The sequence below is a fragment of the Polypterus senegalus genome, chromosome 6 (assembly GCF_016835505.1).
Source record: "Polypterus senegalus isolate Bchr_013 chromosome 6, ASM1683550v1, whole genome shotgun sequence".
Lineage (NCBI taxonomy): Eukaryota > Metazoa > Chordata > Cladistia > Polypteriformes > Polypteridae > Polypterus > Polypterus senegalus.
The window spans coordinates 133,606,619-133,634,560 of NC_053159.1; the positions used below are offsets into that span (position 1 = coordinate 133,606,619).

The 27,942-nt window shown below is 37.6% G+C and overlaps 2 protein-coding genes across 2 annotated transcripts in view; both read left to right on the top strand.

Annotated features, from left to right (window-relative positions):
* The first annotated feature begins 25 nt into the window (after positions 1-25).
* glod4 (glyoxalase domain containing 4) lies at positions 26-21,491 on the top strand. Its single transcript, XM_039757240.1, has 10 exons — positions 26-304; positions 13,630-13,679; positions 14,245-14,365; positions 14,465-14,609; positions 15,486-15,622; positions 17,570-17,656; positions 18,048-18,161; positions 18,583-18,669; positions 18,915-18,987; positions 19,700-21,491. The coding sequence occupies exons 1-9, from the start codon at positions 212-214 to the stop codon at positions 18,978-18,980; spliced, it is 900 nt and encodes a 299-aa protein (XP_039613174.1). The 5' UTR covers positions 26-211; the 3' UTR covers positions 18,981-18,987; positions 19,700-21,491.
* A 3,707-nt stretch (positions 21,492-25,198) lies between these two features.
* The window catches only part of LOC120531645 (protein KIAA0100-like), a 69,381-nt gene continuing 66,637 nt past the window's right edge, over positions 25,199-27,942 (top strand). Inside the window, exons 1-2 of the mRNA XM_039757243.1 lie at positions 25,199-25,948; positions 26,442-26,545. The gene's annotated coding sequence lies outside the window, so the exon portion shown is untranslated. The remainder of the gene's footprint in view (positions 25,949-26,441; positions 26,546-27,942) is intronic.

Consider the following 27,942-nt stretch of genomic DNA (forward strand, 5'->3'; position numbering starts at 1 on the left):
GCTCATGAGGTCTGCAGATAGATTCTGTTGGAGACTTCACGGACCCGCTGGTTCAAAGCACGAGAGCTAGTTGGGATCGGGCTGCAGAGATTCATACTTGAGCCTGGAGGACTTCAGAAGTTTGCATCGTTGGTGGGTGGGGTTTACGTTTGCACATGACATCGTCAAACGATCACATGACTCACTCTCCACAACTTCTCTTTGGTTGCTCATGATGGCTTTGAGAAGAGCTCTGCACTTCGTTTTTAAAGTAGGGGACAGACCCCGAACGGCCACGTTTTACAGAGATGTACTTGGTATGCAGGTAGGAGCAGAATGGGGGAATATACTGCACCTTTTTATTAAGTTTACGCTATTGCGATTTTTTGATAAAACGGACCCGATCAACGTCGTGGGACAACATGCTAATCTCGGTACTGACCCGTATGTAGATCGGTGTGATATTTTTTTTTAGTAGTATTGGATATTAGTTAAGAACCTTACACATACACATACACACACACACACTAATGGGCTCATTTGATGTCAAGTAATTTAGCCACAACATATTGCAATGTAGAGAAAAAAGTCAATGATATGTAAACTCTCCTTGGTATATATTGGCTACCTGTTGTCACTTGTAAGGGAACAGACAGACAAGTCAAGAATATGTCATTCAAGCTGCACACCATCGTGCCTGCAGTGCTTGAAAGCATTAATGGACTGGCGATGCATTACATTCAGTTTTTGTATGATGTGAGTGTACATACTTGTTACATGTTTTTGACAAGATTAAAAGGCAATTTTCAGCTGTGTCTGGTTCTCCTGTCATAATCAGAGAACTTTACTACACTTATATTGCAATAAGAGCATCTAGCGAGAATTAAGGTTTTTTTATTAAACATAAGTTACATACCTTTAATGCTCAAGTCATCTGTGAGGCCAAGATGAGACTGACAAATGTCATGGTTCAGTGGACTGGGTCAACCTGTGATTCATTTATTTTGTGGCAAAGTATTATTGGGAAATGTGATGATGCTGTATGTGGTGGCTGGCTTGTTGGTAAGGTAACTCTGGCTGAACCTCACTTTTTCATGTGGCATGTACTATTCATTATATTACATGCACCAGATAATAGTGGCTACCCTGTCAGACGCTGGTGCCTTAGAGGTGCCATAACACCGGTTGTAATCTTGCTTACTCAGCTGCAGAGAACAGGGAGATACTCCTGAATGCAAGTGGCCGGGTCACAGTACATCAGGAGGGAGGCTGCTGGACCAACCAGCGAAGGTCTGCAGCACCTTATATGTATGATGTTAATTTGCGTGCACCATAGATGTTTTTTTCAGGAGGGCGACCAGGCTGGGGTAAAGGCATGTTCAAGTAAGCACATTTACAAGTTGATTATGATTTGTAAGGGTAAATTGTGTAGAAATGTGTGCAGACTAGGTTTTATAAATCAGATTTATTTTTGGCATATATAGGGTGGTCCAGATCTAAGTTCATTACATAGAAAATCACCCGAAAAATCCCAGACCATCGTGAAGTGTGCGAACTGACAATATAAAGAATCATCTTTGCGCCAAACTGGAATCGTCCCCGCATAAATCAGTCATCCAGATGATCTGGATCTGCATAATTAGATCTGGATCACCCTGTACATTTTCCTGTTTTTTGGTGTGCCCATATTTTCACACTTGAATCCATGTAAAGTTTTATAAATGTGACTCCTGGAACTTTCAGCATCGCAGATGATGTGTTCTTATAGAGTAGATGTCACATGATTTAATATAAAATATTTTCAAGTGTTGTGTGACTTTATAAATCTGAATTATCCGTGCCAAAACTAGAAGTTAAGTGATCGAGCACATACAACATATTGTTCTGAGGTTATTGGTAGGAAAATGCTGTGTGTGATTTTTGGGTTGCTGAAATATAAAAACTGCATGGCTATCATAGTCCTGCCAGACTGCCTGGTATCTGCAGGTTCTTCAGTTGGTATACACTCACCTAAAGGATTATTAGGAACGCCATACTAATACGGTGTTTGACCCCCTTTCGCCTTCAGAACTGCCTTAATTCTACGTGGCATTGATTCAACAAGGTGCTGAAAGCATTCTTTAGAAATGTTGGCCCATATTGATAGGATAGTTGATGGAGATTTGTGGGATGCACATCCAGGGCACGAAGCTCCCGTTCCACCACATCCTAAAGATGCTCTATTGGGTTGAGATCTGGTGACTGTGGGGGCCATTTTAGTACAGTGAACTCATTGCCATGTTCAAGAAACCAATTTGAAATGATTTGAGCTTTGTGACATGGTGCATTATCCTGCTGGAAGTAGCCATCAGAGGATGGGTACATGGTGGTCTTGAAGGGATGGACATGGTCAGAAACAATGCTCAGGTAGCCTGTGGCATTTAAACGATGCCCAATTGGCACTAAGGGGCCTAAAGTGTGCCAAGAAAACATCCCCCACAACATTACACCACCACCACCAGCCTGCACAGTGGTAACAAGGCATGATGGATCCATGTTCTCATTCTGTTTACGCCAAATTCTGACTCTACCATTTGAATGTCTCAACAGAAATCGAGACTCATCAGACCAGGCAACATTTTTCCAGTCTTCAACTGTCAAATTTTGGTGACCTTGTGCAAATTGTAGCCTCTTTTTCCTATTTGTAGTGGAGATGAGTGGTACCCGGTGGGCTCTTCTGCTGTTGTAGCCCATCCGCCTCAAGGTTGTGCGTGTTGTGGCTTCACAAATGCTTTGCTGCATACCTCGGTTGTAATGAGGGGTTATTTCAGTCAAAGTTGCTCTTCTATCAGCTTGAATCAGTCGGCCCATTCTCCTCTGACCTCTAGCATCAACAAGGCATTTTCGCCCACAGGACTGCCGCATACTGGACGTTTTTCCCTTTTCACACCATTCTTTGTAAACCCTAGAAATGGTTGTGCGTGAAAATCCCAGTAACTGAGCAGATTGTGAAATACTCAGAACGGCCTGTCTGGCACCAACAACCATGCCACGCTCAAAATTGCTTAAATCACCTTTCTTTCCCATTCTGACATTCAGTTTGGAGTTCAGGAGATTGTCTTGACCAGGACCACACCCCTAAATGCATTGAAGCAACTGCCATGTGATTGGTTGATTAGATAATTGAATTAATGAGAAACTGAACAGGTGTTCCTAATAATCCTTTAGGTGAGTGTACTTATTCTTCAAAAAGAATTGTTGGTAAAGTTCATTTTTTGCTGAGACATATTGAATAGTGTATGCTGTACACAGTTTTTTAAACTTCATTTTGTCCCATTGAAAAGTATTGGGAAATTTTAGAACTCATCTATCATAAAATAGAGAAATATTTCACGCTAGCTCATTTATTGGTTAGTTTACTGTTCCAGATATAACTTGACGGAGGTTACTTTATTTTGTATATTGTCATCTTTTATTTGTCAGACGGCTGCTCATGATAGCAAAACGAATACCCAGTACAACTTAGTGAAATGCCATGTGCATAACAGACACTTGTTGCCTGAAGAAAGTGTGCCTGATGGTGCCTGTACGAGTGGCAGTATCATTTTCCTAAATCCCTGGCATGGCAACTCACTTTTCCTGCTGCTTGACATTGTACTAAGTAAATTATGTGATATTCATGACCCTAAAAGTAAAAAAATTCTAAATTATGTAGAAATGAAAGGAAGAAGACATGAGTTCTGTAAGACCAGCACTGTGATACATTATGCATAGAGTGAATATCATCATTAAATGTTTCTTTGACATTATAATTTAGCAGCAAAACAAAGCAGCGACCAGCTATCCATTATGGTCCATTGCAGCCAAAAATGTTAGCTGAAGACTTTAACATAGATTTTAGCATCTCCATCTAGTATGTTTTTAGAAAAATATATGTTAACGAAATATAATCTAAAATTAATCATAGACCCTCCACAATAAAACAAATAAGAATAGCACATCAATCAATGTAGCTTTTACGTCAAGTGAGTTGTACTCTGTTATCTATATGAGATAATTCAGCAACCATAATTTTTTTGGGAGTCTTCTTTAACTACATGATATTGTAAAATGTTATTTAAATACATTTAATTACATTCTGTTCACACTATTGATTGACTCACTGTTGCAAAAAAATTAAATAAACAAAAATGTTAAATCTCTGTCTTTGATGAAGCAGATAAACCAAAAATAAAGATGTTTCAACTTTCAAATCAGTTAAGCAAACCCTTAAATACACTTGAATGTTACACAATGTGAAAAGTTTGTAACTTGTTTTCTTGCGGATTTCTACTTGAAGAACCAGACATGTACAAACCTTGAGATTTCTTGTTTATGACTTCTCAGAATTCATGACTCTGCTTTGAGGATTTTCCATCAGCTCCTAAATATACCACAAACTAACTGGTGTTTGTCCGGAGACTGGCCTGCTTGACATGCTCATGAATGTATGACATCAAAGGCACAATTGCTTAAATAAGCTAGTTTAACTTCCAGTCAAATGCTCTCCTATTTTTAAACTGAATCCTCTTCTTGGTTGATGTGTTTTTTTCTGTCCAGAGCTTTGTAATATTTTCAGTGACTAACAATAAACATTCATTCAAGATATTAACAAAATGCAGTATCACTCCTCACTGTGTGGAAGGTACCAGCATATCTCCTACCCAAAGCATATACTGTATCTTTTATTGATTGTTTTCCTTTGTAGTTACATAAATATCTTTACTGAACTTTCTTGTCTCATGCCAAAGATGTACTTTACATGTTAATTTAATTATCAGCTCTAAATTGGCCTTGTGTGGATACATCCTGCGATGGAGGGACATTCTTCCAGGTTTAGCTCCTTTGTCCTTTGTTGTTCCCAGTACTGCCAGTCTTGAACTGAACAAGCATGTTAGAAAATCAACTGATGAACCTAACCACACATGAAATTAAGAATAAAGGAGTAATTCTATAAAGTAGTAAGCAGAGTGGTGGCTCTGAGGCTAGGGATCTGCGCCAGGATGCCAGAAGTGATTCCACTCGTTGGGTCCTTGAGCAAGACCCTTAACTTGCATTTGCTCCATCCTGGGTATAACATTACTCAGCATCCAGCTCTGCAAGCAGGTCCTCCAACTTGCAGGGAAAACTTGGGGGTTGGTGGCATTATTGGCACTCCAGCTACCGTAACAAAAACTCCCACTGTTCCACTCCATTCAAACTTGTGTGCTGCTGAGGTGTCACCCGTTACATGGCTGCGTTCAGGTCTTAATTTGGAATCCTGACGTGGTTCATCGTGTGGTGGGTGCAGCAACACACTGTATCAGTGCATGCTAATTACATAACTATTTTGAAACCTAGACTAGGTATATTATTGTTGTAACATGTGTTTTTTATTACTGTATTCCACCCCAACTTGTTACATTAATGGAATGGTAAACAAGCAGTGAAATGGGATAAATATAGAATATGTTTTCTGCTCTTTTGTAAAATATCAATCCATTCATCAACATTGGGTACCTTTAAGAGTTGATGGGTTATTTTACATTTATCTCAGGTTTATTCTTCTAAAGTGATTAAGATTTACTAGGATTTGGACAAAGGAAAACGCTGTAAGTCATTTAAAAACTGTCTCTCTATTATAAAAAAAAATCCTGGAAGAGAGATGCTAGGGAGACAAGACGTGATCTTCACTGAAGACACTTAAAAGACCTGCAAGATGAAAGAGATTGGCCACGGAGTGTTTTGCGGGGACCTTAAACATGAGACTTTGTGCCAAGAGATTGACCCAGGACTGTCTCGTGGAGATGTAGAACATGAGATTCCTGCAAAACATGCACTATTTACAACCAATATGAAATAAGACCACGGGCACGTGTAAAGGCTTTTATCAGCCACAGATCCAGGGCTCTCAGCGCATATAAAGCATATAAGGACAATACATTATAGATGAAACGTCAACAACTAAGCAAAGAATATAGAGCAGCGCGGAGAATAGAGACCCAAAAGTGTTGGAGAGACAAAAATGCAAAAAAGAATAATCTGGGTGCCAATTCAGAAAATAAGAAAGAAATAATCAGCCCAGAACAAGTGGAATTGAAAAAAAGCAGGTCCAATCAGGCTCAGAAATAAAAGACAAAGTAGAAATTCATAAAGACATTCAAAAACGTTGGCACGATACACATGCAGAGCAGGTTAGAGATTATGAAAGCAGGAAAATTAGTATCAAAAAAGATGGTAAAGATCACAGTAGCGCAAACACGGAAATTACTCGAAAAAAGGGAAAATTAATCACTACGGACCAGGTGCCTCATGCATTACGCCGTGCATGGAATTCACACTATAACATGGCGTGCGGACAAAAGTGGAAATGTGCTTACGCACAAAAAAATCCAGCTGCATAATTCTGTGTGTTCGCCATCTTCCACATTCTTCCTCTGCATAAATCCTGGTCAGTGTGAAAAGTAACGCACATGCACGCGCCTGCTGTCCCGCCTCGTCTCCTCCCAGAATTTTGCCTCTTTGAATATGCAAATCACTATAAATAGCCCTTCAGCTAGCCTTCTGTGAAAAGACAATGGAAAAAGCACAAGGGAAAACAGAAGAATTTCAGCAAATACCAAGTGGAGGCAAAGTAAAACGTACTATTTGTTGGTTTAAACAGTGGTATAAACAACAAAAGGAAGCTGATCGAGTGACATAGTGTGTCGGAGAAACTCGAAAGCTCAAGTTTACAAAGTCGCACAGTGCCTGAAATAAAAAAGAACTTGTCACATATCAAAGTCGTTGTGAAAAGGCGAGTCGTAGCCTACTGTGTGAGTGTCATATAAAAGCTTATTAGGATACAGAGAAAAAAAAAGGCACACAGTGGGGGGAAAAAAGCATGAAATGTCAACTTTTATTTTGAAATTTCCACTTTAATCACATAGTTTAGTTTGTCATTAAAGTAGAACATAATAAACTTCATCTTAAAATCATTTAATTTACTAGTTTCTCAAATCCCATCGTAACTAAAGTAGCACGTTAAATGCTTTGTTTTGTATTTGATCTTCTATGTGCTCTATGTGTGTGAATCTCCGACAAGACACAGAATCCATTACATTCGTAATATTACAGCTCTCTGAATACCTAAAATACTGAGATGTACAGTATATGTGATATCATTTTCATGATGATAGGAGTTAAAGCATGTTATTAAACATGGGAACATGGTGGCGCAGTGATTGTTCATGTCTCGCGCAAGATGCTTTCTGTGCCTTACGCAACCTTCGATGAAATACTTTATTGTAGCAGTACTGTCTCTTTCAAACATACTAACCCCCAATTCCTGTCATTACTCTTCTTTCTCCAAATATCCAATCACCACACAATCAGCTCTGTAATAGACATTAAGCCAAATATTGAAATATCTTTGTAGTACATGTTTAATTATTCTATTCATCTATCCTTCCAGTGTCGCGCCAGCACCAGCAAGAATACAGCTCGAGGCAGGAACAATCCGTGAACGGAGCCCCAGCGACTCGCTAGCGCATGCGGCACCGTGTCCTCACATATTTACTTATTAACAATATAGATTATTCAAATGAAATTAAAGTTTCATCTGTATATTATAATAAACATATTTTGCTACATTTCATCTTAAAAATTATATCGTCATCATATGTAAATATGCACATTATAAAGTGGCTCAGGTTGTGCAATATTATAACTGTAGTGCAAGTTTACAGTGAGGTAATTGTACTTATAAATACAAAGCATTCTACAAGGAGCACTTGATGGACTGATTGAGTGCGTTTATAGTTCTTGGGATGAAATGGTTTCTGAACCGCGAGGTCTGTACATGAAAGACTCTGAAGCGTTTGCCATATGAGAGCAGTTCAATAGACAGCATAGCTGAGGCAGCGTGTGCTTGATGCTGTATACCGATAATTCTCTTTCTGATCAGCTGCTGTACAGCTGTGATTTCCCACTCGGATACAGTGATATAAAGACTCTGAGTAGTGCAGTGAGAGTAATATGGAAAAAGATGATCCGCTGTGGCAACCCCTAACGTGAGCAGCTGAAAGAAGAAGGTGCAGTGAGAGTAACAACGCTAAAGCAGCTATGGTATTTAGAATAGTTTGACCATTCTGTGGACCATTATATTGTTACAGGTTGATTACAATCAGATGCATTAAACTAATAAACAATATGTGGTTAATTTCAGTGTATTTATAAAGCGCGTTAGGGATGTGGATCTAAAAAAAAGAAAGGGTAACCACACAGGAACAGTAGCACTGCTTTGACGCTGGTTGCTGCCAGTCTGCAAAACCGAGCACAGAACTTGCAGACGACAGGGTATGAGCTACTGTGGAAATGTGTGTGGCTTTACGCCAAGTTTAGGTTTTATACATTGCAATTTAAATGTGGAAACGTTCTTACACAACATTTATGTGCGTATGCACCATTTATACATGAGGCTCCTACACAATATTTCAGGGCAAAATTAGCGATACGTTCCAATGTATTTAACCCACTTCTGTTATCTCAACGTCCAACGCAACATTACATTTTTAATGTAAAACATTAATGTAAAAGTCGAAGCTAATTGTCTTTTCTTTATTAAATCGAATCAGGCAAAACTTACAACGGAACATATGCAAGGTCTCATTGATTGGCTGCTCAACAAACGGCCATCACATGGGACACACACATACTTTGGGATGGATTGACTGCCTATCCATGTTTGCTTCCCTCCTTGTGCTCAATGTTGCTGTGCTTGGCACTGGCGTCTTGGGAACCTGAAGTCAGTAAGAAGTAGGATAGGAAATCAATGGATGGTCAGTTAATATTCAAAAACCATTTTATAAAAAGGTAGCAAAAATATTGTTTCTTTAAATGTAAACAGTATGACTTTGTAAGTAAACATCAAATTATAAATGTCTTTTTTTATTATAAAAATTATAAATGTCTGTTTTTTAGACAAAGATCTGTTATTTCTTTTCATTATATTTTTTATATACAATCATGGGGGCATACTGCTAATGCTGCAGTTTTATGGGTCAAGCTTTTTGAACCTGAATTATGCTCCTTAATGTTGTTTGTGTGAAGTTTGCATTTTCTTCACATGTCTGCAAGGAGTTTCTTCCCACATTCCCAACATATATGTGTCAGATTAATTGGACATTCCATATTGGCATTGTGTGTGAGTGGACCTTGCGATGGGCTTTCTCAATGTCTGTGGTCATTTCTTGCCTTAGTGCTGCCAGGGTAGGCTTCACAAGGAATTTCTTGCTATACACAAACAACACTGTGCAATATACATATATATATATATCTACATATATACACATACATATACACACACACATAAATACATACACACACACATATATACACACAAATACATATATATATATATACATACATACACACACACATATATAAACATATATATACATATACATACATATCTACATATATACACACACAGCTATTTCGTATCAGTGCAATACGCTGCTTGTTAAAACGGATAACTCCCGCCTTACGCAAGTCTGCGGATATTATGAACTATCGATTTGTTCAAGTTCTATTTAAATTTTAAATAGAAGGAATTTTTATTTAGTCGACAGAAATATCTTTGGTAGGAATGGTAAAACAGACAGGAATATTATTCCTGAATAAATCAACTCAAACCTTAAACAACTTATAATATTTTGCTCTCCATAAAAATATATCCTGTCTAAATTATACAAGTTAGAAATAAAGTAAACGTTAAAAGAACAAACATTCAAATTTCTTTACTCTTATGTAATTTTATATAAAAATAAACTTAGATTTTAAATATCCCAAAAGATTTTGCTCTCCATAAAAATATATCCTGTCAAAATTATACAAATTCAAATATGAACATGCTGCATAACAAAACCTGGAAATATAAATAAAATGTGTTCCTTTCAGCAATAACAAATCAAATCATTCAGTTGTCTTTGCTCATATGTCATTTTAGAGCTGGACGCCTGGCATCTTTTTTGGCCACAGGTTCGTTTCTGTTTGGTGTGAGGTTCTGTGTTGTGGAGATTCTCAGGATGGATTGCAGGTGCTCATCAGTGAGGCGACTCCTGTGTGCTGTTTTGTTAGTCTTTATCACTGAGAAGAGCTTCTCACACAGATATGTGCTACCAAACATGCACAAGGTTCGAGCCGCATGTAGACGGACTTTTTTTGTTCTTCAAAGTCACCAAAGCGCCGTGCAAACTCAGTGCGCCAGTTTATCAGCAAAGTGCGATTTGGGAACACCGTAGTGACGACTTGGTTTAACATTACTTGGCAACAGGGAAAGTGGGGCAAGTTGCACTGGTGCATTTGTGTCTCCCATAAAAGCAGCTTCACTTGAAATCACTTTGTGATTGTGCACGGGTAAAACGTCCGCTGAAGTGTCAGATTCTTATTTAATTCTTCTGCTTTCTGTATCTTCTGCATTGCATTCAGGTTACCCTGATGTTTTGTCTCATAGTGCCGTCTTAGATTAAATTCTGTAATTACAGCCACATTAGCTCCACAAATGAGACACACGGGTTCAGTAAACATATACTCAGCCTCCCATCGGTTTTAAAGGCTCTATTTTCAGAATCAACTTTTCTCTCAGCATCGTGAGCTAGCTTCGCAATAACTTGCAGCATCATAAGCTAGACTTGATTAACGCGGTAAGTGTTCGGCAAGGCAGCTGAAGCGCTGCATTATGGGATCTGTAGTTTATTGTGTTACCAGCGCTTCATATACCCGGGCCATTAATAACAATAATACAGTATATAAAATGATCTCGCGGGCCGGATATAATTACACGCCGGGCCGGATGTGGCCCGTGGCCCTTGAGTTTGACAAATATGGACTAAATAGAACTTGAAAAGATATATTTTTTGAAATGTGATCGCAATTCAGATAGAGTTGACGCCAAGACTACAGCCTGCATCCTCCCCTCGCTCTTACTTTTTACCGCTCATCTAATGAATACACTGAGTATGGCTTTACCAAAACAATCATTGATGGCTAATAAAGTATCCATTATTCGAGTATGTAGATCGGGATATATATATACATATATATATACCCGCGTATCGCAGCGAGAAGTAGTGTGTTAAAAAGCTAGAAAAGAAAAGGGAACATTTTAAAAATAACGTAACATGACTGTCAATATACAGTATTTGTTTTGTGAGTGTTACTGAGTGTTGCTGTCATCAAGGATTTGATTATCATTATTTCTTTCAATCAGGCTCGTATTTGTAGGATGTGTTGTGTTCAAGTTACATTCCGTGTTTGTCAATCGCTGTAAAGATGACAGGTTTCTTTCATCGATTCGCTTCTTACTGCATCAATAAACAGCTCGCCTTCTTCTTTATCTGAGACCTGACACACTGCATGCACGGGTTTTTTTACACTGTCTTCCTTTAGCGGGACATTGACTTTTTCCACCGTGTGCTTTGTTTCCGCAGTAGCTGGATTTATGAATATGCTTATCAGACGCCATATTTTTTGCTGCCTTTTCAATTGTGTAATTCGGTTTTGTTCAGCCTTTGGAACTGTTGCTTTTATCTGTGCACTGCGCCAGTTCACGTGAGCGCTCGGTGTACATGCATCGAAGGTTCCCAGCTGTGCTGGTGCCATCTCGTGCTATGTCCATGGCTGTATTTAATGTTACCTTAGTCCTGGCACTTAAAACTTTCTCTCGCAGTTTCGCTGAGTTTGTGTCAAACACCACCCTGACCATCTCATCTTCCTCTCCATAAGCACAGTGCTTCACCCGTGAATATTTAGTGGGAGTTTGCTATTGGATTGCCGCTGACGGACGGCCTTATATGGGCAGGCACTAAATTACAAACGCCAGCGCAGCCTGTCTATGAACTTAATTTAAAGTGTAGGTTTACATCGTGCTTTGTTTCCGAAGTAGCAGAACTCATGAACATGGTTGTACATGTCACTCGCTCGCTTCTTATTGTTTCGCTGCCTTCTCAATTATATAATGCATGTTTTCTTCAGCGCTTTTTGGAGGTCTTCCTGGTTTTCTATGTACTGCGTGATTACGGGGGAGGCGTGATGATGTCACACGAAACTCCCCCCACGGCGTTCAAGCTCATCTCCATTACAGTAAATGGAGAAAAACAGCTTCCAGTTATGACCATTACGCGTAGAATTTCGATATAAAACCTGCCCAACTTTTGTAAGGAAGCTGTAAGGAATGAACCTGCCAAATTTCAGCCTTCCACCCACACGGGAAGTTGGAGAATTAGTGATGAGTCAGTGAGTGAGTGAGTAAGTGAGTGAGGGCTTTGCCTTTTATTAGTATAGATTAAGGCCTTTAAACCTCAAAATATCAATAAAATAATATGAGGTAAGCAAGGGAAAAATAGTACAATAAAATTTAAATTCTGTAATCAAAAAGGCAAACCTCTGGGATCCTTAGATAAAAATTATTATGCTCTCTGTCTGCTGACTTCATAGGGAGACTCACAAGAGACATGAATGTCTCTGCCAAGGTAAATAAACCTCTTTTCAAGGTCGTCACTCTCTCCACAGACAGAAACACTGCTGATGGTTGTGCCCAAGAGGTCATTAAAGGCCTGGATCTTGGTTTTTCTCCAGGACACTCGCAAGCCCAGACACTCAGACTCCTCACTCAGTCTCTCAAGAGCCCCGATCAGAGCCTCCATTGACTCCGTGAAGATCACAGCATCGTCAGCAAAGTCAAGATCACTGAATCTTTCTTCATCAACAGATGCCTCTCAGTCCCTGAACTCCATGACCTTGCCCAATACTCAGTCCATGCAAATATTGGACATAGTAGGTTCAAGTCTTTAGAGTCCTGGTGCTTTCTGTTTTGATATATGGTCGCAAGACATGGACACTATCCAGTGATCTAAGACAAGGACTGGACTCTTTCAGTACTGTTCCTCTTTGGAGAATCCATGGGTACCACTGGTTTGAATTTGTGTCGAACAAGCGGTTGCTCATGGAGTCCCGAATGTGGAACGTTACCTGTATTGTGAGGGAGCGTCAGTTACAGCACTGCAGCCATGTGGCACAATTCCCTATGGGTGATCCAGCTCACAGGATCCTCATTGTTGAGGACCCAAGCTCTTGGACCAGGCCAAGGGAACACCCATGTAACACCTGGCTGTGGCAGATAGATGGTCATTTCCGGAGGGTGGAACTTGACCATGTGTCTGCCATGGGGAGTTGCCAACCAGGATCCCGAGCTGTTTTGTCGTGTGGTGGGTACGGCAATGTGCTGTACCAGTGCATGCTCCCCAACCTGACCTGATCTAACCTGTCTTGGCTATATGGCCCCTCTTTGGACATTTTTAAATTTTAATGCAATTCAACAAATATGCTGAGGTCCTGTTCCAAATTCTGTAGTGATATCAGAATCAGAATGGTGACAATAATGCCAAGCACCATAGGAAACTTAGAAAATATTAAGAATGGGAAGACTTAGTAGCAGCATTCATAGTAGTTTTCATAATTACTTGTGAATAGCCTTAGTAGTCTGTTTAATAAGAGTATGCATTGGTGAAATAATGGGTCTTAGTATAATTATTCTTTTTCTTTTTTTTTTACAACTTTAACAACTAGTCAGATCATGGACCCTATTCATTTGTGATATATTTTCTTTTTCAGATTTTACGGCACGAAGAATTTGAAGAGGGCTGTAAAGCTACATGCAATGGGTAAGGAAGTGTACCCTTTGCTGAACCTTTCTTAAATAAAAGTTCTGAGTCACAAGTTTTTCGAGTAGGCATTGTGACATTGAGGTAATTGGCTTGGGACTGTACTTTTTGGGCATGATGTTATGGTGCAGTGGATAGATTTGGGAGACCATATTTAGATCCTGGTCTGGACACTGACTATGTAAGTGGGTAGAAAAATCAGTGGATGTGAGTTTACAGAGGAAGGCCTTTGTTTTTGAAAAGTAAAAAAGAGCCATTTTGACTTTACCATTCCAGCTTTTATAGAAGAAACTGTTTCTCATTGTCTTAAAATGAGTTAAATGATGAATACAGGAAAACAGTTTAAGATTTTGAGTTTTTGTGCCTCTTGACAATATGGATATATTTACTTGCTCTATTTTTCTTTTAATAAGAGGGCATCTATTTTGGCATATTTTAAGATCCATATATATACAGATGAAAGATGTCTGTTGAGTGAGAAACTAATGTGGTTTTTGGAAGAGTTTTTTTTTTTTTTTTAGAGCATGTGTTTTCCCCAATTTCAGTAAAGTATATTTTTTATCAGGCCTTATGATGGAAAGTGGAGTAAATCCATGGTAGGATTTGGACCTGAAGATAACCACTTTGTAGTTGAGCTCACCTACAACTATGGGGTGGCTGAGTATCGGCTTGGCAACGATTTCTTAGTGAGTATTCCTCTGAGGAGTGTTATTTTACTAAACAGATAACAAGAAGTATACAGTATAACTTACATAAAATTTTATTTTGATCAATGATATTCACAGGGTCTAACGCTACAGTCCAGCCAGGCGGTCAGTAATGCCAAGAGACTAGGCTGGTTGCTTGTCGAAGCTGGTGAAGGGATGTTTGTAACAGAAGCACCCGGAGGCTACAAATTCTATATAGTGGACAAGGAACAGCCAGAAGCAGGTAAGCTAGATCAATAGCTGGTGTATGTTTCTTTCATGCGACAGTATAAATACTTTGAAGGAACAAACTATTAATAGGTCAGATGGCATATATGACTTTTGCTTTTCTGTGATTGTGAATATTTATGAAATATTTGGTATAATAAGAAAATCTAACTGAAGATAATTTTGTGGTGCAGTGGTTAGTGCTGTGAGGTTACAACCTCATAGCGCTGAGTTCAAATTTCAGCCTGGACAATGCTTATGTGGAGATTCTTCCCACTGCCAGAAAGCCTGCATGTTGGGTTAATTGCCCCAGTATGTGTGGGTGTGGGTGTGCGGTTAGTTCCTACCTTGTGTCCAGTGCTTCTGAGGTCGGTAAATGAACAGCTTTGAATTCACATACTTTACTAGTAATAGATATTTGGGAAAATAAACCAGGGAGAACAATGCATTCATTTAATATACTATGAAGACAAGAATTGCTTATCTCTACAAAATATCTTATAGACTACAGTACTGTATTTCACACAATCTTTAGACATATTACAGGCTTTAGATTTAATAATAATACAGTACAGTAATACAGTAGACTTACTTTGACACCTATAACCCTATACAAGTTCTGAAAGTAAGATGGTATTCTGAAATATAGTCTTCTGTATGTTTCATTATATAAACCTACACTCAGACGTAATTGAATTAGCTTATTGTTGCATTTGAATTTTCTGCATACCCTTTAAGGATCAATTTGATGCAAAACCATTGGGAATCAGAGGGCCCTCTGCTGCTTTTCTATAGGCCAAGACTGCAAACTGAAACATATCAGAGGAACGTTTTGGAGAATCATGCAGTTCAGAAGAAGGAAAATAATTTATAATAACTGTATTGTGTACAGATCCAGTGCAAAAAGTGACTCTGGCAGTGTCAGACCTTCAGAGATCCACTCACTACTGGTCTAGCCTTCTGGGGATGAAAATCTATGAAAAAAATGAGGAGAAGAAGTCAGCTCTTCTTGGATATGCAGACAACCAGGTGAGCAAGTCTAAATCAACGTGGTTTTCACATGCTGGTTATTGGATATCAATGCTGTGGCCTTGTCACGATCCATTTCTGTGTTTTGTGCTGTTGCTTGGCATTTTCTGTTGGTTATGTGGCTTTCCACATTTGACCCAATGCACTCACTGGCTACTTTATTAGGTACACCTTTTCAGCTGCTTGTTAACACAAATAACTAATCAACCAATCACATGGCAGCAAGTCAATGCATTTAGGCATGTAGATATTGTCAAGACAACCTGCTGAAATTCAAACTGAACATCCGAATGGGCAAGAATTGTGCTTTAAATGACTTTGAACATGGCTTGGTTGTTGGTGTCAGATGAGCTGGTCTGAGTATTTCAGAAATTGCTGATTGACTAAGATTTTCACTCACAACCATCTCTAGGGTTTACAGAGAATGCTCCAAAAAAGGAAAATATCCAGTTAGCGGCAGTTCTCTGGCCAAAATGCTTTGTTGATGCCAGATGTCAGAGTAGAATGGTCAGACTGGTTTGAGCTGATTGAAAGGCAAAAGTAACCCAAATAACCACTCATTCCAACAGAGGTATGCAGAAGAGCATCTATGAAAGCACAACACGTTGAACCATGAAACAGATGGGCTTCATTAGCAAAAGATGACACAGAGTGCCACTCCTGTCATCTAAGAACTGGAAACTAAGACTACGATCCGGTCAGCAAAATTGGACAACCGAATATTGGAAAAACATTGCCAGGTCTGATGAGTCTCAGTTTCTGCTGCAACATTTGGATGGTTGGGTCAGAATTTGATGTCAACAACATGAAACCATGGATCTGTCCTGCCTAGTATCAACAGTTCTGGCCGCTGGTGGTGGTGTAAGGGATATTTTCTTGACACGCTTTATGCAATTTAGTACCAACTGAGCATTGTTTAAATACCACAGCCTACTTGAGTATTGTTGCTGACCAAGTCCATCCCTTTATGACTGCAGTGTACCCATCTTGCGATGGCTACTTCCAGCAGGATAATGCGCCATGTCACAAAGCTCAAATCATCTCAGATTGATTTCTTGAACATGACAGTGAGCTAGCAATATTAATTAAGCATTACTAATGAATGGCAGTAAGCATATTCAGAGTAAACCTAAAAACTAAACAAATTGATAGAAAGATTCCTTACAAGCTTTGGGAAAAATAAGTCAAGGAGTAATATTAAGCCAAAATGATCAGCCATTGTGTGTAAATTTTATACTACATGTATATTATAATACAGCAGTAAAAAAATCTTGGTGAAACACAATAGAATAAAGACCTCATTGGCAAGGCAGTGGACTAAAGTACATTTGGAAACCCTGATAAAGCTACAGAAAATTCTAAAAAATAAACAGCATAAATAAAGTGTTATAATTTAGTCCCAAATTCAGAAATCTTTGTAATTTTATTCCAATATAGTCATTTTCAAACAAATGTTTGCTTTTCCTCAAAGCAAACAGTTTACAGTTACGCATTTGATGTTGTTTGGCTATATAGTTGAGAATTTCTTGCTGTAACTGATTTTGTTCTGATGGCTTCTTGAGATATCCATCTTGTACATGCAGAGCACTATTTTTGTATATTCATATTATCCACTTATTAAAAAGTCAACAATTTGCTATTGAAATCATTGCAGGTAGAGGGTAGGCTTTTCAGTAACTAAACATTTTGTGAAAATGACAAATGCATTTATATAGAAAAACAGACAAGGAGGTGTTTGGGACCTCCTCAGGTAACTTCTTTGACTTCATTCTTCCATTCATTTCTTTAAGTTGTTTTTTCATTTTCAGTATTGCTGGGATTTGGAACTTATCCTGACTATACTGGCTACAAGACACAATTTAACTCTGGATGGCATACCATTCATAAACATTTCAGATACTTTAAACACAGTATGTGACACATTTTAACAGTATGCTCTTTTTCTAGTGCAAATTGGAGCTTCAGGACATACAAGGTACTGTCGACCATGGAACAGCCTTTGGGAGAATTGCCTTTTCATGCCCTAGAGAGCAGGTATATCTAGATTCAAATTTTTCATTTTAGTAGGAAGATTAAAGATTTAAAAAAAAAATCTGATTTAATTAAATGTTTTTATAATTTCCATTTCCTGAAAACAAGTTACATTTTTGAAACAAACATTCTAATTCCAGGCTTTTTGCATTGCACAAGATTATGTAGATTAAGATTTCATATAAATATTTGAATTCAGCTCCATGGTTTTTTCTCCCAGATGGTAAACCTTTCTGTGATAATAGAAAGCTGGTCATTAGTCAGGATTTATTATTCATGTTCCTCTACATTGAAATATCCAAGACATGTTTTCAGCTGGGTTTGGCAGGGCCATTATCCTACCATTAATAAAGAATCCAAACGAATTAAATCCTTTTTATTGTGGCCTTTCTAGCTGCCTGCTATTGAAGCATTGATGAAGAAAGAGAATCAGAAAATCATAACCCCACTAGTCAGTCTTGACACACCTGGGAAGGCAACAGTGGAGGTGGTTATTTTAGCCGATCCAGTAAGTATTTAAAATGTTGCCAGGCCATCTGCAATTTGGCAGCATTGATGTTTTTATCACATAGCACGCATGTAGTGGGTTTTAATAGTCTGCTTGTTTAGCCTTAAATATTGCTTTGGGTTTCAATATTTTACCTTGTGGATATTAGCCCTTGTTAGTGCTTTTGCAGGGTCAACAGTTGTTTCTTTTTCTTATTCAGAGGGAAAACTGGTAGCTCAAATTTATTCTGGTATTGGGGTTGCTTGTATACTTGTGTGGGAAAGCTAAGTACCCAACAGTTTTACTTGTAAAACCAATTGTTTAAGTCGTAGTGCTTTGCTCATAAAGGCAGTAGTAGTCTGGTTATTTTAATTTTGTTTTGCCAGGTTTCTATTATATGTTGATGTTGTTGTGCTTAAATACTTACTTTTAAATATTTCAGGATGGCCATGAGATCTGCTTTGTGGGTGATGAAGCCTTCAGAGAGCTCTCCAAGTCTGACCCCAAAGGAAACTCCCTACTAGACAAGGTGTGAACCCAAAACAAATAAACAAAATGTAAAACTGCGTAGTGGAGATTTTACAAATTTCTATAGATACGTATTTCCAAATACCATTGTGTCTCACATTTTTCAGCATTATAGTTTTGTTTTCCCTGACCCTCCTAAATGTTTATTATAACAATTAAAATTATATACCCCAGTTTTGTATAAAGTACACAAAACTTTGTTGTGCTAGGCCATGTAACTAAGCTTGTATTTTTGAAATTTTGTAGGCAATGGCAGAAGACAAAAGTGATGAATGGTTTGCAAAGCATCAGAAGCAGAAAGCCCACGCATAAGTAAAAGGTGCCTGCTACATTTTGTCAACCTTATTTATGTCTCTGACATAGAGAATTACCTTGCAGTATTTTTTGAGATAAAATGAAAATGGATATAAAAAGTATGAGTGTAACCAAAACAGCAGGCAATGCATCAGGACAAGCAGATGCAATAATTGCTTAAAGAAATAATTATTAAGGATGAAAATGTGTATAGATTTATAGTTGCCATTAAAATGAGATAAATAATAAAGAGAAATCTTACTTTTCCTTTCAATATTATTTTGGTAAAATTGGGCCTGTGTATATTTCATACTGATATGTTTCAGTCTTCTTCTTTCTGCTGCTCCCATTAGGGGTCACCACAGTGCATCTTTTTCCATATCTTCCTGTCCTCTGCGTCTTGCTGTGTTACACCCATCACCTGCATGTCTTCTCTCACCACACCCATAAACCCCTTCTTAAGCCTTCCACGTTTCTTCTTACCTGGCAGCTCTATCCTTAATATCCTTCTCCCAATATACCCAGCATCTCAGTTCTGCACATGTCCAAACCAGTGCAATCTCATCTCTCTGACTTTGTCTCCCAACCCAGTATCAGTGTGTAAATAAACACAGTTTAATGGATTTTGAACTTAATTGTCTTGCACATTTTTGCATAGAAATCTTAAAGTGTGCAGTGAATACAGTAGATTATCCATTTACTGATTAGCTACTTTTCCCTTCCTTTTTTGTTTTTAGCTTTACATGGATCACCATCTTCAGGACAAAACTCAGCTCTTCTTTCATAAGTCTTCAAATGAGTCTGTGATGAATGCATTTAGTTATGTTTATACTGTGTACTTAAATATATTTTCTGGAAATGAAATAAGCAAATAGGCTCTGAAAATAAAGACTAAACAAGTTTAAACACCCTTCTGTAAAAACGTTTATATACTCCAAGTAGATTTCAGTAAGGAGTGGTAGATCACAAAGTTAACAGAAAACTAATCACAAAGTAAACAGTAAGATTAGAAAAGGCATTGCTGGAGTAACAAGGCTTGTGCTCATAACAAATCAGAACAGAAGAAAATACTGACAATGGAAAGATGTCTTGAATCTATTCTGGTTATCATCAAGTAGCATAAAAAAATAAAAATGATGTTGCTAGCACTTATCTTTGAATGTAATCTGCATTTTGTAGACAGCATGCTCTCCCTGAAACACAGATTCATTTAATTTGCAGTCTTGGCTCAATGCATTATTCTTCACCACACATTTCAGAATGGGCACCAGAAGGACAAAACATAAAGGAAGTAGATATAAATAGTAGTTTGGCTTTTAATGGTGGTTTCAGTATTAGAAAAAAACACACTTGTATTAAGGCATGGGAAAAGAAGCACCTTTCTATAGTAAAAGTCTCGGGTTTAACAGCGAAAATAAGATTATAGGTGAGTTCTTGTCTCCTTTGCTGTGTCTAAGTGATTTAGATCAAATAAATGGTCCAAAGGCAGGATGGCTTGATGAATTTCAGCAAGATAGGACTTGAATGTTAAAGCTTTGCGGTTCAAAGACAGACACTGGGTGGTAGGCTATGTTATTTGCTGTTTGTTATCTCATTCAAGTATTATTTACAAAAATTAGTCCAGTAAACATTTCAATTCCTCTAAATACTCAGTCTTGTCTCTGCTTCACACTGTAGCTAAAGAGTTTAGCAAGTAGGTGATTATGTAATGATTTTGTGCTTAACCTCAGTTCTGTCCAACTTTGTAGTTTTACATTTAAAAAGAATTTTATAACTTAAAATGATTGTTACATGGCATCTAAATATGGCTAGTACAAATTAAAATACTTGTAATTATTTGTATAGTAAATATATGTGCAAATATACAAAAACATCACATCTGCATAATGATTTAAAGCATGCATTACAGGGATATTTTATTATTATTACTATTCACTGCAATATCTAGTATAATACTTTACACCTTAGTATTCTCAAATCTGCCCAGGCCTGTGGTCTGTCCAAGAACAAACTCTAACATTTCAGCTGAGCCTACATTATCTGTTATTATGCCTAGTTTAGTATCAATTGTTAAATTGACCAGCTGGTAATTTATATTTTTAGCAATACACTTTAATACAGATACCAGATGTAATCCCCCCACAAAGTTTCAAATAATGGAAACATAAAATTTTGAGTTAGGAGTACATTAAATAAACTGATTTGTGCATTGCATTGATTACAATGAAATTCTTTATTTTAATAACATCTTGTTTATCATGATGCCAGAGAGTGTTGGTTGAGCATGCAAATAAGAATTTTACTGTACTCTGTACATGTGATAACAGTAATACTACAACTAGAACTAAATGTGTATTGAGATATTGCTACTTATAAAAGGTGATGTACAGTGTTTGCCCTGTAAAAGGTCCTGAGGAAAAAACATTACACCAATATGGATCTTCTGTTGGTAGTTTTTTGGGGTAGTCAAACATGGCACTTTTCAGTTTGATTATTGCTAACCACAATAAACCCCATTCACAAAAAGCATAATGGGAGTCTGCTGTTGGAAATGAATGAATGAATTTTGGTTAACAAGTAAACCTCACTTGGGCCCCTGTGAAGATTTTGGATTCCCACTGAACCACAGTCATTGTCACTATTTAATTGGAAAACATCTGCACAGTAGTCTCCACAAGAATAATTGAGTAAGATGTAAAATTTTCCATGCGGTCACAAGTTTGCTTGGAACATCTGAGAATGTGAACATCTCATCCTAAAATCAATGTTCATGACTCTGCAATAAAAAAGATGGTGAGTGACAATGATGGGCATTGCATAATAGTAAGGAAGAAACAAACCACTAGTCATCAATAAGTGCATGAGTACTAGTCTTGTATTCCAAGATACATTGGGTTCTGGAACAATTTTGTATGGAACTTTTCTGTTATATCAAAAGAAGAGCTAACACAACATTCTGAAAGATGCCATAATGAATCTTGCTTTGTATAATGTTTGGACTGCTGTTGAGTTCAGCTTTTTACTTTTATTGTTATCTTTCTTAGGTAAATTCTGGTTTGCTCAATTTTGTTCAAAAAAAGTCAAAAGTTTTTTTTTTGTATTAATCTTATGAACCACATTAAAACAGTCAAGTATTCAATCAGTGATACTTAAGCCGGAAGCCATGAAATTCAGTTAATATTCAGTGTGTTGCTTTGGTCTGTGTGTTCCATAAGCTTTGCACTCATATGACCTGCTTATGAAATATCTATATATATATATAAAGAGAGACTGTGTTTGTGGAGGGATTGAGAGTTAAGGCGGGTGGGGGAGTCACGTGATCATCTCCCCTCCCATTCACGTCATTTCATTCACTTCATTTTGCTCCGAGCTGAGCTCCAGAGCTGACGCAGTCTTGCCGTTCTTTTTCCTTAGTGTTTAGTCCTTTCTCCTTTACTAATTTACTGTTTAGTACACGCGGTACTTACACAGTCACTCATGAAAGGGGAGAAGACTCCGTGCAAGAAATGGGTATTGAAACTGCCTTTCTTTGGTATCCTTGTGTGTGTGTCAGCCTCTCCTGACCTTTTCTATCTCAATTGCATTTGACTGAGTAACCAAAGTGAAACTGATAGATTACTCTAAGGGACTGAACACACACATACACAGACATTAGTGTTTAAGAAAACAATTACACGTAAGATTTATATCAGTTCTTTGCAAAGCAAAATGCTAGACAATAATAATTAACATAATATAAAGAGGATACCAACTTAAATTTGCTATAAATATTATGCAAAAGACTTGAATCCCCCACGAACTTGTTCAGTTTTTTTGGGTTTCTTATTTGCAGAGAATCCAATAGTTTTCATGTACATTTCACATTCCCAACAAAAAAAACAAGAGTAAAGAGGTTTCTTAATTGGGAAATTTAGACCAATGTATATAACATTTAGCCATTAATACTAGGTTAAAAATATGCCTGTTTTCCCATACTTCTGTTGTAATTAAGAAATCCAAAGTCAATAATATATTATTTGAGAAAATTAAGATTTATTCATTACAATTCTTAATGGGCATGGGATCTGTTACATTAGTGATGGGATCAAACATTCTCTATCAAGTCAAGTTCAGATTCCAATTCTATGGTGTTGACATCGAGGAAGCTTAACATTAGCATGGTGTGTGTCCCTGTGGAAAATCATTTTAAAAATACAGTTTTTTGTCATTAAAATTATGTGATGTTTTGCATTGTTTGGAGCTCCTAGACAACAACATCCCAGCAGAGATGCAAAAATTAAGAATATGTGGTTTCCGACATATCTGCCTTGAACATCAAGACCCACATACAATGAGAACTTCTGAAGTAATTGACCCATCTTTTTCCAAACATCATGTTTGTCATGTAACTGACCCAGATCTATTGTTTTTGGTCCAGGTTGGTGTGGTGCTTACCCCATATCTTTCAAAAACAGTTTGACCTATCTCCAACAATAACTGCTGTAGAAATGCTTTAATTTAACTGAGATTTTTTTGCAACCTGCTCTGTTTAGTCATACGACTAGGCCTATTAGTATGCAAATTTTTTGCACTAGTAGTATTTAAACTGAACGCTGAAGTCCATCATTGAACTTTTAGCACTCATGTTGAATCACAGGGATCACCACGCCAAAATGCAGAAACAACAGGTGGAAGAAAAGAGCCGCCACCCTGCTCTCGCATCCAGAAGCAAGCCACGCGTAGACACAGCCACAGGCAGAGGCAGAGGCAGAGGCAGAGCACGGCGTGCCTCTCTTAGAATCTACAGATCATGAGTAGGGACTCTAAACACTACAGAGTACAAAGCGAAAGCTTATCACGTGATTTCTTGCCAAAGTTGCAGGATGCGGTAAAGCATAACCTCCGGCAAAACACCACGCATGCACGCTGAGTTCAAATTATCGTGGTGATAAGATACATTCAAAAAAGTGAACCAGCTGAAACCGGGGGCAAAATGGGGACATGTTTCTGAGTGGAGACAGTTGTCCGTAAAAGGGGACTGTCCCCAGAAAACAGGGACGGATGGTCACCTTACCTGAAGTCATGGCCCCCACAATTGCACAGGGGCCCGGCGCGTGATGAGTAGATATTATGCACAAACAAAACGTATGAACAGAAAGCAACAATTGATCCTACAGCATCGAGTGTCAACTTCAGCACAAAATATTTTGAAAACTAAAAACAATATCAAAAAAGTTTCAGATAAATTCTACATACATTTTTCTACAACTATCTCGCTTTGACATTTTACGAATTCAAATAAAATGTAGACCTCTCCACTGGTCGAAAATTTTGATATTACCGACTTGGTGTCATATAGTTTTACATATTCTTTATTTATAAATATTATAAACAATAAACTTAAAAAAATTATACATGGTTTTAAACACAATTAAATAAGAAATACTACCCAAAAAAATCAAACATTTACATCACTTATTTCTGCAGATGTAAAGAGTTGAAGTTAAAACTTCGATTCTTTTCAAAATTGCCACCATTTTCAAAAAGACGTAATTGCTTTTTGCAAGAAAATTGATGCCTGCGACACCCGCCATTATTTTAGTCGGAAACCCTACATTAGAAAAGTACAGTATATCAAAAATGCCGGAGTACATGAAAAACTAAGCGTCATAGAACCGTACGGATCTTCAACTGAATTGTATACCTACATTTAAATCCTTTTGGGTATCACGTTTTCCTTAACCCTAGGTGAAGGGATCGCCAGAGACCATGGCCTAGGGGCGCGCGTTAGAATGTGGGGGCCATGCCTGAGGTGTATGCTTAATAAAAAAAATCCATACAGTAGTAGTTTTAAATTACTTTGAATTAAATGTCCATTCAAATAAATAAATCAATAACCTACAAATATTTCATAATAGTTTAATTTTAATTGGGCTATTCGTGCTTCTGAAATAATGTATTTACAGAATCATTCTCGTACACAAAAATGTAATATTTGGCGTACAAAAATGTATTTAAAAGAAACTATATGCAATTCAATATACCTGCATTTTGTTAAACTTTTTTTTAAGTCTTTATGGTCCTTTTCCTTAATATACAGTAGATGGTCCTCAGTATTTTTTCCACGGACCCGCACCATGTACTAGCTACGTCACCGTCTATATTTTACTCTTTCCAACCAAACTCACGCATCGGAGGCGGTGCTGGGTTTCAACGCTTGGAAAACTCTGGGTCAATTCACAGTCGGCCCGTCGAACTTGCCATTTGCAGGAATAGCGTAACTCCGGATAGGTTCATACTCGTCCTGTAGGTTTACCTGGTTGGCTGCTGCCCCTTCATCGATTCTGTTTACCCCGAAGCCGCCAACGCACCGATAGGGGTTTTTTGGTTTGGGCGGCAGAACAAACAGAGCGGGGCGTTAAGTAAGTGGCGGCCTGCCGAAGAGCACTGCGAGACGAACTAAAGCCTTGTCGGGGGCTGTCATATTCTAAGACCGGGAGGAAAACAGAGTAAGAGAAGAAAAGGGACAAGTCTAGTTCCAGTTTCTTGACTTGTGGCACCATCACCTGATTTTATACGTGTCATCAGCACGCCGATACGAAGAGTGTATGGTAATAAAACTGCAATAAATTCTGCTTACACAGATTTGAAGAAGAGCAGAAAAAAAGAAAAAAAAACAATGTTCGGGAGAGAAGGACGAATAGTTCCTTCTACCGCATACTAATCAACTTGGTACACTTCAGGAAGCGACATGTCCACGGGTGGGATGGATGTGACGTCATGAAGAAGTAGTGTAAAATTTAGCCGAAACTGCTGGGCAACGCCCCGGGAGTGGGCTTCTGCCTAGGCGGGGTTGGTATCGACCTGTGTTCCAGGAGTGGGATTCCATCTGGTGTTGCTACCAAAATGACTTAAGGCCATTGGAAACGGTTACACGTATTCTTTTCAAAATCAGCAGAGAAATCCTGTTGGCAATTACGACTAATGTGGCCTGGTGAGACTCAAAGGTGTGCACTTCTCAATGTATTAAGACTTTTAAAAATAGTATTCCTGATATATCATCTAAGTAAAAATCTCTAAAACAGGGAAAAAATTGTTTGTTCCACCAGGAAAACAGTAACAGCTGCTTGCAAACCCCATAACATTTTTTTTGCAGCATTAGCTGTAATCGAGCATGCATTTAAGTTATTTTGACTAAGACAAGTAATCTTTTTCAGTAATGAAGATTTCTGACAGTTTAATAAAAGCACTGAAGAATTTGTTGATGTAGAGAAAACAGAAGTTTAAAGCTAAGAAGTGGACCAAAATTAAGCTGAGAAGTGGACCAAAATTAGCCTTAATTATTATTGTTTTTATGATTTTATTTCAGCCAAAATGACATTCTTTGAGAGTTCCAAAGTAAATCTGCGTCCAGCAGAAAACGGTTATGTTAAATCCTGAATGTCATTCAATGGTTGGCTTGGTCTGATTCTCATGATTTCCTGCTTTTTGGCATTTCAGTTCAACTAGCCATTTTAAAAGATGGAGTTACAGATACCCATTTAAAAAACCTGTTTCTGACACTGGACAGTGTGGATCCATCAGACTGAGAAAATTAAAAAAAGGTATTTAAAATGATGAAAACTAACTCATCCTATAAATTGTTAAACACATTTAACTTTTGCACTTTTTTTGCACAATTTTTAACATTTATTTCAATCTCAGATATATTGTTAAAAAATTGTAGAGAAAGATTTGAATAAAAGAAGCTTGCTTGAGATCATGGCTGTTATTACACTTGCACTATTAAATTTCACATTTGCAAAGCCCTGAATGGAATTTTTCTTACAATGTTCTCTCCAAAATATCCAAAATGGGTCTTCTGGTGGTACTATAATTTTTCTAATAATGTACATTCTAGATACATTGCTATCCTGGGTCAAGTCAGAGTAGTTGTGTGTGGCTGGTTTGGATTGGTCTAGCATCTGATACAGCTGTCATTCAGTCCAAGATTGCAGAAATCCGTAGTTTGCTAAGATAGGTTCACTGTAATAGGGAAAGATGGTTTAGGAAATGGATGCATGAATATAAATATCAACAAAGTATAAAAAAATTATTCGGGCCTGACATTACATGGGTGCCATAATAGTGAGATCTCATTGCAGTGAACCTTGTTCTGAATTTATAATCTTTAGTCACAATAGTAAGTTAATTCCAGGTTTCTCTTTAGATCTTCTGTTATTAGACATTATTGACAATGTTTTTTGCATTTCACAGAGTTCAGGTAGTGCACCTACATGTCATTAATGAACATTATTTAAACATATGTGTACAATTATCGTTTTGGTTCCTTGTTGCTTTTAAGTCCAATCTACGTTTTACAGTACCACAATTTCAAATAAATTTTTTGTTGTATCTCTGTTTGCATGCTGCCGTTGTTTTTTTATTAGCTTAATTGGTGATTCTAAAATTTAATCCTGGGCCTTTGATGTAGTGGCCTTGTATCTGATATGCCGTGACAGGCTCCTACATCCAACAACCCAGATCAGATTAAGTTGAAAATATTTTAAAGTTTTTAAAATATTAATAAAGGTAACTTACTATTCTCATGAAAATGTGTTTTTATAATACTAACAATATTCCAAAATCTAAATCTTTAATTAGGGAAACCTGATATTATGGGATAGAGTGTAGCCATCTTGAACTTCTCAAGTCTAATTCTAAATCCAGATTTAGGAGCTTTCAGAATGTAATTTGTATAAGGTTGTCTAATTTCCTGCCAATGTACAAATACACATTGTTAGATCATGTGGTAGCTAAACTTCCCTTGTATTCATATTTTTGTGGTTTTGTTGTAAAATTCTCCTTGATAAATTTGAATCCTGCTCGACAGTTTTAGGTAGGTTTTGTCTGGATTCAATCCAGAACTGGACTAGAAGGTTAAAAAATAAATGAGCAGCTGTTTTTTTATTTATATTTAGTACCCCTGAGTGATTCGTTATCTGCTCAGTCTGTATGTGAT

Excerpts from the sequence above, each read along its gene's own strand:
- glod4 (XM_039757240.1), top strand. The coding sequence starts at position 212 with ATGATGGCTTTGAGAAGAGCTCTGCACTTCGTTTTTAAAGTAGGGGAC. Across the intron at positions 14,610-15,485 it reads CAAGGAACAGCCAGAAGCAG|ATCCAGTGCAAAAAGTGACT; the intron begins GTAAGCTAGATC and ends TATTGTGTACAG. Across the intron at positions 15,623-17,569 it reads TTGGATATGCAGACAACCAG|TGCAAATTGGAGCTTCAGGA; the intron begins GTGAGCAAGTCT and ends CTCTTTTTCTAG.